The sequence below is a fragment of the Neodiprion fabricii genome, chromosome 5 (assembly GCF_021155785.1).
Source record: "Neodiprion fabricii isolate iyNeoFabr1 chromosome 5, iyNeoFabr1.1, whole genome shotgun sequence".
Classification (NCBI taxonomy): domain Eukaryota; kingdom Metazoa; phylum Arthropoda; class Insecta; order Hymenoptera; family Diprionidae; genus Neodiprion; species Neodiprion fabricii.
Genome location: NC_060243.1, coordinates 29,255,686 through 29,263,999, shown reverse-complemented (window position 1 = coordinate 29,263,999; position 8,314 = coordinate 29,255,686). Strand labels below are relative to the sequence as shown.

The 8,314-nt window shown below is 36.9% G+C and overlaps 3 protein-coding genes across 4 annotated transcripts; 2 read left to right on the top strand and 1 right to left on the bottom strand.

Moving 5' to 3' along the window:
* Nucleotides 1-335: 335 nt before the first annotated feature.
* Nucleotides 336-2,738, top strand: LOC124183380 (protein jagunal). The gene is made up of 4 exons (XM_046571805.1): nucleotides 336-825; nucleotides 1,404-1,545; nucleotides 1,954-2,169; nucleotides 2,338-2,738. The coding sequence occupies exons 1-4, from the start codon at nucleotides 734-736 to the stop codon at nucleotides 2,464-2,466; spliced, it is 579 nt and encodes a 192-aa protein (XP_046427761.1). The 5' UTR covers nucleotides 336-733; the 3' UTR covers nucleotides 2,467-2,738.
* A 126-nt stretch (nucleotides 2,739-2,864) lies between these two features.
* LOC124183379 (tubulin-folding cofactor B) lies at nucleotides 2,865-4,907 on the top strand. The gene is made up of 6 exons (XM_046571804.1): nucleotides 2,865-3,288; nucleotides 3,440-3,583; nucleotides 3,808-3,895; nucleotides 4,057-4,248; nucleotides 4,357-4,429; nucleotides 4,510-4,907. The coding sequence occupies exons 1-6, from the start codon at nucleotides 3,169-3,171 to the stop codon at nucleotides 4,625-4,627; spliced, it is 735 nt and encodes a 244-aa protein (XP_046427760.1). The 5' UTR covers nucleotides 2,865-3,168; the 3' UTR covers nucleotides 4,628-4,907.
* Nucleotides 4,571-7,673, bottom strand: LOC124183375 (pleiotropic regulator 1). 2 transcript variants are annotated; one of them, XM_046571796.1, is made up of 10 exons: nucleotides 7,425-7,672; nucleotides 7,182-7,288; nucleotides 6,941-7,062; nucleotides 6,551-6,837; nucleotides 6,231-6,380; nucleotides 5,855-6,049; nucleotides 5,664-5,782; nucleotides 5,392-5,571; nucleotides 5,071-5,224; nucleotides 4,571-4,825 (listed from the first exon to the last, which is right to left on the bottom strand). In XM_046571796.1, exons 1-10 carry the CDS (start codon nucleotides 7,425-7,427, stop codon nucleotides 4,766-4,768), a joined length of 1,377 nt encoding a protein of 458 aa, XP_046427752.1. In that variant the 5' UTR covers nucleotides 7,428-7,672; the 3' UTR covers nucleotides 4,571-4,765. The 2 variants fall into 2 exon arrangements, with proteins under 2 accessions (XP_046427752.1, XP_046427751.1); XM_046571795.1 differs by having other exon boundaries at nucleotides 4,654-5,224; nucleotides 7,425-7,673.
* Between the last annotated feature and the right edge of the window lie 641 nt (nucleotides 7,674-8,314).

The window sequence follows — 8,314 nt, the reverse complement described above, 5'->3', positions numbered from 1 at the left end:
GCCTGTGTTTCTCAATTTGTGCACCAAAGACCGGAGCGCTGCAATCTCCGAGGCCGGTGTATGCGTATAAGGCCGTGTTCGTAAATTGACTGACAGTACTCAAAATTCCCTAGGACAGAGTCAGAGCTATTCACGTACTTGGAAGCGCAAAAGAGATAAAAGATTGCTAACAGTACTGTCAGTCAATTTTCAAACACGGCCTAAGTAGGCCTCTCCCTAACTAGCGCTAGCGGCGAAAATTCACAACATCGGCTTCATTTTCGAGCACGATTTTACAGCCGGAGTACCCAGAACTGTCTATAAGACCGTGAGTAAGACCTAAAGTTGTAAAACTACTTTTGCCCTGCGTGAAGGGGAAAACGAGCTGTTTTTTGTATTAAGATTACGACAGAAATCAATGCGAAGGAATACTATTGGTCGGATCTAACAGAATGACTAAGTGATGCCAATTTGTGTTGGAAAAAAAACTAATCGACAACAGGTGACTGGGTGTGATCTAACTCTTTGGTCTAACTATTCGTTCATCCAAGCATGAGAACGTGGATAACGTGGAAGCTAGCGTGTCTTCGGTGGAATAGTATGGCAGCGGTTGAAATACGAGGATTACGAAGATGGCTGCGAGTGTTTAAAAATAGTCGTGTCCTACCTGAAAACTTTTTGGCAAAGACAGGCTGCACGAGTTTTTGAACTAAATTAGTAATCGGAGGTACACAACGTTCGCTTACGGAATAATATGGCTTCGAAATTAACCGCATCTCAGGCGTTGGGCACAGATGGTACTGATTTTTTACACAGACAACGAATCGCCGCACAGTATCAATTCAGGTAAATAGTAAAATAAATAAATAACCATCCATATCAAGCTCTTCAGTATCATTTCTAATATCTATCAGTCGCCCTTATATTCCCACGCGTATAATTATGTATTGAAATAACCCCTCCCATTCATACTTTACCAGATACAACTTCTAACAATCTGTTGAATTTCTTTCATTTATTTGTCAGTAGAATTAGAACGTATTTTCTGTCATCAAATCTCTATCTGTGTGTCTCGCACTTTCTTCATTGCCGTCGCATCGTTCACGTATGGTTTTAACCATAGATTAATACAGATAAGTATGGTTTTAACCTCATATTCATCAACGATATATTCCGATTTTATGAAGTCAGCTGTTTACACAGATTTATATCATTTTTGTTCCTTCCGTTTTTTTTTACTGATTCAAGCTTCTGTTAAGTTTTCAGAACTATAACTACCTCTTCTATTTCACTAACAAAAAATACACAATAACTTACATTAACGCTTGATCATTCAATGATGTCATAATCATTTGCAATGTTAATAAGGCACAAGATGAAAAAATATTTAAAAATGAATAAATATAAGAATTTAACTTTTTCAGCGCCATGAATAAGTCCAGATTGAAGTATTGTATATTTTTCCACTATTTACTATTTTTTGTAATGTTGGCGAAATTATCCGCTGACATACTTGATCACTTGGATATATTTGTGTTGGAAATTGAAGAGCTACAAATACCACAGGTAATAATAGCAACAATATTATAAATGACTCATTATCATCTCATTAATTTGCTGATTTACCTTTTTTGTATCTAAAACCAGTGGTAAACCTTTTTTTAGTCCGGGTGTGCATTTCATTACCGTTTTTAGTTCGAATCTTTAAATTGCATCATTTTAATCAAGGTTACTGGAAATTAGTTACAAGTTATCTCATAAAAACTCTTTGAGTTTTTTTTATGTTTAAAATGGTTTAGCCTCACGTTAACATGTTGAAATTAGTATGAGAACTATGACCATTTCTATTGAGCTCGTAGTAATTTAAACGAAGGGTTGACCCAGTGACTGGAATCAATGTGTCGATAATGAAATAAATTCTTTTCACCTGTTATATCCTATACTATGTAAAAACCGGAAATTCTTGAATTTCAGCCGCTCTGGTGGGAATACATATGGTGCGGAAGCTTATTACTTTCATTTTTAGCTTTATCTGCAATACGCTACAATAGAATTAAGACAATACAGAGGTATATGTTTGGAATTGTGGTACTTGGTTATGGTCCACTCATCTATGGTGTAGTATACTATTTCAAAGATGTCTGGACTTATTTGACTACAAACGACAAAGAAAATATACAAATTTGGCAGGTAAGCCGTACTTTCGTTTTTAAAATACGATGCATTAGAATTAATGATGATGAAAGCAAATTCAAGCTATAGGTTTGAGAACTAAAAAAGATTAAAAAATATTAACTAGTTTTACCAAATATCACTTGTTAGCTTAACTCGTTTATTTATTAATTTAATTTATTACAGGGAATGCCATATGGGTTACTGTGGTATGCATTTCTGCTTCTTGCCTCTCAAGTACATTTCTTTTCGTTATACTTCTCCTGGAATCTCCAGTCAGCTTGGAAAGCTCGTGGATCGAAAAAAACTGAGTAAAGATATGTTCAAGGAGTTCCAGTGAGAACGAAAAAAAGGAGAGTGAAAGATTCGGCAAAGGGAAGAGTGGCGAAGAGAAAAAGAAGACAATTATATCAGAATTATACATATGCATGTACATAATTACAAAGAGTTTTCTTTTTTTCCGACCATACAGATTCAAACTGAATGTTCATACATAAATACATAAATTGGAAATATTCAGTTACGGATATTAAATTATTTTATTTAAGGTCCTGCTGCGGAAATACAATATGTTTCGTATTTTCTCACTTATGTCTTGTCTTTTCATAACTGATGTACTTGCTTCATGAGAATACAGGAAACAGTACAAAATTACGGGAAAACACAAATATGTTTCCAAAATTAGTTCAATCTTTTGGGTCGTTAAGTACGGAAGATTGTGGGTTTGGTACGCCTCATTGCAGCCTACTCAACATACGGCTAATAGTGAATGTTGCGGTAGTGCAGGCGTTTCCCTCATTTATTCAGCCGACGCCTAACTGTCAAATGTAGAAGCTATGTTACATTGTCACGATTGGTACAGTTGTGGTACAGTTTGATGATATTCTTTGGTTTCATCTACTGTGTATATTAGTTTTACTGTCTAGATTGACTGGTGAATATCGAAAATCGAGAATTTTTCCAAACCGTACAGTTGAACAAATCTATTTCTTATTAAGCGAATAGGGGTTGTTCAAAATGACAGAATACAGCGTGGTAACCTCAGACTTCGTTAACCTAAACATCACCAATTCGGGGCAACAAACTTGCTGCGTCGAAAGGAGATTTCAAAAGGGAATCACTCTCGATGATTTTAAGGTTTGTAACCGGTAGACCGATGTTGAAATTTTCTTAAAATAGTTGAGCAAAGTTAGGCAAATAACAGTCAAAGAGTAATCATAATCCAATGTCTCTTTTTTAACTCATATTTAGCTGCCAGAATGTTATTGACAACTGACTCTTGTTTCAGGGTAAACTCGAACTCCTTACAGGAGGTAATTCAGCCACCATGAAATTAGAGGTGTACGATAAAAATGACAAACTGATCTGCAAACCTGACCAGGGTGACCGCTTGTTGGGATCTTATCCGATCGATGATGGAATGAGAGTTCATGTAAGATAAAAACTTCATGTAGAATTCTTTTTTCTGTCATGTAAATTCATCATGTTTTCAGTCGGCTTGTTTTTTCTTTATTAAATTCTCTACCGAATATTTCATTGGCTGATGAAAATCTGAGATAAAGTAAAAGAGAAAAAACTTGTCTATCCGCTTCTATTTATTGATTTATTATTTCTTTATATCGAATCGTTATCAAAATATTTTCTCGCTCTGAACAGGTGATAGATAACTGCATTCGACCTTACGATGAAACTGCACAGGTGGATAAATTCGAACTGTCTGAATCGGAGTATGCCAAACGATCCGGTAATTCATACATCTGATGCATGTATAAAAACTCAGGCTTCCAACAGTAAAAACTGGCCCAATGCTACTTTTCCACTAATCATTACTTGGGCATTAAAGAATAATTTTTGAATTTCATGCTTCAATCAATAATCATAATGACAGTAGAAATTTTTTTTCAGACACAGTGAAAGCATTCCTAGAGAGAAACAAGTTGGGTAAATATAATGAGGAAGAAACTAAGAGAAGGGAAGAAGAGAAACGTCGAGAAGAGGAGGCAGATGAAGCCGCTGCCAGAGCTTGCAAGGTCGGCGATCGTTGCGAAACTCAAGTACCAAATCAACCGAGACGTAGAGGAACGGTCATGTATGTTGGTAAGTAGTGATGAGCAACGATTGCCCAATTGCCACAATATTTTGCCTCCATTGTATCTTTTATGTTCATTTGCACTGGGTTGATAATTTTTGAATAATTCTTTGCAGGTAAAACCGAATTCAAGTCTGGTTGGTGGATTGGTGTCAAATATGATGAGCCATTGGGAAAAAATGATGGATCGTAAGTTACTTTGGTAGTTGGTCATTTTAATGTTGTTTTCTAAATAGTTAATATTCATTCAAGATTATTTGTATTTCTAGCGTCCAAGGAAAAAGGTATTTCGATTGCCTGCCGAATTACGGTGGTTTTTTGAAGCCTGCACATATCAAGGTGGGAGACTATCCGGAGGAAGATTTCAACTTGGACGAGGAACTTTAAAACACCAAATCTAATCGTAATCAGCATTTGTGGAAATGGAAGCTTTATTTACAATCAATTCGTAAATCGTCTCACAATACAACTTATCATTAAATTGTTATTGTATAAACACAACCTTGCTTAATGTTTATACATTCACTAATATTTTCTTCGCTTAATGATGTCAGGCCTCCAATTAATCGGATGACTTTCTTCGGACTGTAAAAAATCATTCGCACATTTAATTAATCACGGAAGTGATTATTAACGATTACAATAAATAATTAATGGTGAAACGAAACAGAAATTCCAGACATAGATTACTGTGATACCATTTGGTCGTTGCATTAAATTATGTTTAAGTTTACGATTTGTTGTAACAACAGAAAATAAAAGTAATATGAATAGGAAACAATCATGGTAAATAAGTTCATGCGACACTTAATATAAATTACTAAACGCACCGCTGTGTCGTCTTCCTTGTAGACTTTTATCGTCTTGTCGGCTTCGGTAGTTATCATACGTGTCCCCGACATGTCGAATGTAATACTAAAAACGCCTGCTTCGCTATCCATTGAACCAGGTTGAACTGGGGCTTGAAGTCTCTGGAAGTTGTAGCTATAAAAATAAATCATTTGCTAGAATTATTTCAGTCCATTGATTAACCATAAAAATTATATTACTAACTAAAACGAGGTGCCGGATACAGATTAATTATTAGGATTATTTGAAAAAAAAAAAATTCAAAGTTTCAACAGATGAATATCTAAGATTTGAAATCTCACCCGGTCCTCCAATCCCATAACTGCATGGAACCATTGTCAGCACCAGATACAAGTACACCATCCGCGTTAACGGCCAGGCAATTGACAATTGCATTATGACCAGACAAGTTTTGGATGAATTTTCCTTCTGGGCATTTCCATTGTTTGATATTATCGGGTGAGGCTGACGCGAACATGTATCTAGAATATCGGAAAAGATCAAATAAATGCGGGAAAGTGGGCAACATAAATCGAGATTGAGATGCAAGATTAGATAAAATTAAGATACGCACAACGTCGGATGAAACACAACAGATCTAACGCTCTTTTTATGATTTGTTAAAGTTGCTCTAGATTTTCCGGCAGCTAAGTCCCACAGTCTGATTGTACAGTCGTGGCTACCAGTTATGACCTTAAAAATTCAAATACATTTAGATGCAAGCCCCATTTATAAAATCGGTTACTGTGGAAATCATTCGTTCACCTGAGGTTCTGCTGCCTGACATATCACACTAGCTACTGTATTTGTATGCCCAGCCAGCGTGTGAACGTTCGCTTTCGTTCGCATATCCCAAACGCGAGCGGTCGAATCTCTGCCTGCTGTGACTAGTACATCAATATTTGGATGCAGAGCCATGGAATAAACTGCTGACAAGTGACCATGGTAATGTCTTATAACCTAGGAAATGCAGTTTATTATTCTTATCTTATTGGTCACATAGTATTTTTAGCTTTGATGTCATTTTCATATTTTGGGTACTTTTAAACTTGTCTATCTTTTTTCTTTTTCTTTTCTGTATTGACACTTTTAGGTATTATTGATAATTCCAAGTTCTTACAGCGCTGTACTATATATTTACCTTGTTGTATTCTAGATCCCAGCATTTGACTTGACGATCTTCGCCACATGAGAATAGATACGGGTGTCTATGAGACACGGCAAGACCACGTACGCTACTGATATGTCCGGTTAAAGATACTTTCAACTTTCCGCTAGCAAGATCCCAAATCTGTAAAAATGTTGCATTTTTCATTAATGCTGTACTAGTCGATGTTTTAATGACATTGAAAATGTAGTTAAAAATCTTGTGAGAAATTTTTAACAAAAATGATGTAAATGCTCAGGACGAAATTAAATAAAATCTTTTAATTAACAACTAAGGAATAGATGCCCTTGTACCTTGATAACTCTGTCAGCTGATCCTGTAGCGAACCAGTCGTTGCCAGGTTCGATAGCACAGCACCGTACCCAACCAAGATGGCCACTTATTACTCTATACAATTTCCAAGGAGCATGCCAGCGTGGTTTTGCTATTGCTGGGGTCTTTTTTGGTGGGAGATTCATGACAGTTGACGAAGTGCTGTTGGTATTAGTGGGCATTGATGAGCTCAAACTGACTGAGTTGCCCATTCCGCCACCGTAAGGTACCATCGCAGATGAATTGTTACCTCCATTGAAGGTATCATCTGGGCAAGATAAAAGCGAAATCGTGTGAATAATGAATTCGCCTGATAGTTTCGATTTATTTTGTTCAGTTAAATTAAACAAAGATCGTGACGACTAGCTTACCACCAGGTGGGGGAGGGTCCGAATTGTGATCATGATTAGATTTTAGGTGATTGTTTCTTCTAACTCGATCTAAGACTGGCGAGTAAGAGTCTTTAGATTTGATGGCTTTTTTCAGCAATTCCCTGTTAACAAAAAGAGACGTTTATTATTAAGACGGTCTTTGCACATCAGAATGTGTTGCATTATGTATATGTGTTTAATGAGTTCACAATTGGGGCTACATTATGAGTATGGTACTTACGTTGAAGGATCAACCGGAGGAAGGGTTCCTTGATTTGACAAAAACATATCATGTGTTCTCTTAAGAGAACGAAACACCAGGGTATGTACCGAGTGTCGTTGCACGTCCTGCCAAACATGAGAAAAGAATGGTGAATTAAGACTGAAGTGACAGTAATAATGACGTGGTACATGCTCCATAAAACGATGCGATAAGATTTTGGTCCACAAGGTTGTTGACGACTTATAGTAGATCAATAATTACCATAGCTAATAAACAGTCACTGGCGACAAAAGCAGTCGGTCACGATAATCGCTATACAAGTGTCGGTCGTATTAATTTAACACAAACAATGTTTTTTGATACATTTGCTGATGATCATGTGAAAAACGTTGAGAAATTGAAAAACAAAATTGAAAAATGTATCTGACGAAAGCCAATCAAAACAGACAGAAAATATAACCAAAAAACGAATCCCGCTTGTTTTCTGAACAACCATGGGACCTAATTGTTCAAGATTACGGCTTAAACCTACGCTAGAGTGCTGCGACAGGCGGTTAAGACAGCGACCATTTTCGCAGGCTTTTTGCTGTAGGCGGCGCTATCAACAACGCTCTGCTTGTGCGCTGCACTACTAGTATCAAGCATATGGTAGGTATCAAATCACAAATGGCTCTTCAAATCCTATTGGATTTTTCCACTGAAATATGCCCAATTGGAGAATATACTTGAATAAATTCTTCGGTGCACTACGGACACATAATTTCGGAGGAGGAAACGACAGCGCCCAGTCCCAACACGCTGCGATCAACGCATCAGAAGTTGCAGCCCAAAAATAAGATCCTGTGTTTTTGACTTTTTTCGACTGGTGCTCTTTCCATCGTAATTCCACTGCTGTTGATCCTACACTCTTTTCGCTGCGTTTTCTGAGTTCCTGGGAGTCTAATTAGTCGAGAAAAGGTCATGCTAATCGAATCTGAGACCAAAAATTTTTCGGCCCAAAAATAAGTAATGCTAACCCCTTTGTATTTTTGGTGAAAATTTTCGCGATTTTGAAAAGTGCTGGAATAAATTCTTTCGTACACTATTCTGACGTAATTTTGTGGGAGAAATCGATTGGGCGCAGTCCCAATACGCTGCGAGCAACGGATCAA

Excerpts from the sequence above, each read along its gene's own strand:
- LOC124183375 (XM_046571795.1), bottom strand. Across the intron at positions 7,063-7,181 it reads CCTCCGGTTGATCCTTCAAC|GGAATTGCTGAAAAAAGCCA; the intron begins GTAAGTACCATA and ends TTTTGTTAACAG. Across the intron at positions 5,225-5,391 it reads TTATGGGATTGGAGGACCGG|CTACAACTTCCAGAGACTTC; the intron begins GTGAGATTTCAA and ends TTATTTTTATAG.
- LOC124183380 (XM_046571805.1), top strand. The coding sequence starts at position 734 with ATGGCTTCGAAATTAACCGCATCTCAGGCGTTGGGCACAGATGGTACT. Across the intron at positions 826-1,403 it reads GCCGCACAGTATCAATTCAG|CGCCATGAATAAGTCCAGAT; the intron begins GTAAATAGTAAA and ends TAACTTTTTCAG. Across the intron at positions 1,546-1,953 it reads AAGAGCTACAAATACCACAG|CCGCTCTGGTGGGAATACAT; the intron begins GTAATAATAGCA and ends CTTGAATTTCAG.
- LOC124183379 (XM_046571804.1), top strand. The coding sequence starts at position 3,169 with ATGACAGAATACAGCGTGGTAACCTCAGACTTCGTTAACCTAAACATC. Across the intron at positions 3,584-3,807 it reads ATGATGGAATGAGAGTTCAT|GTGATAGATAACTGCATTCG; the intron begins GTAAGATAAAAA and ends CGCTCTGAACAG. Across the intron at positions 4,249-4,356 it reads AGGAACGGTCATGTATGTTG|GTAAAACCGAATTCAAGTCT; the intron begins GTAAGTAGTGAT and ends AATTCTTTGCAG.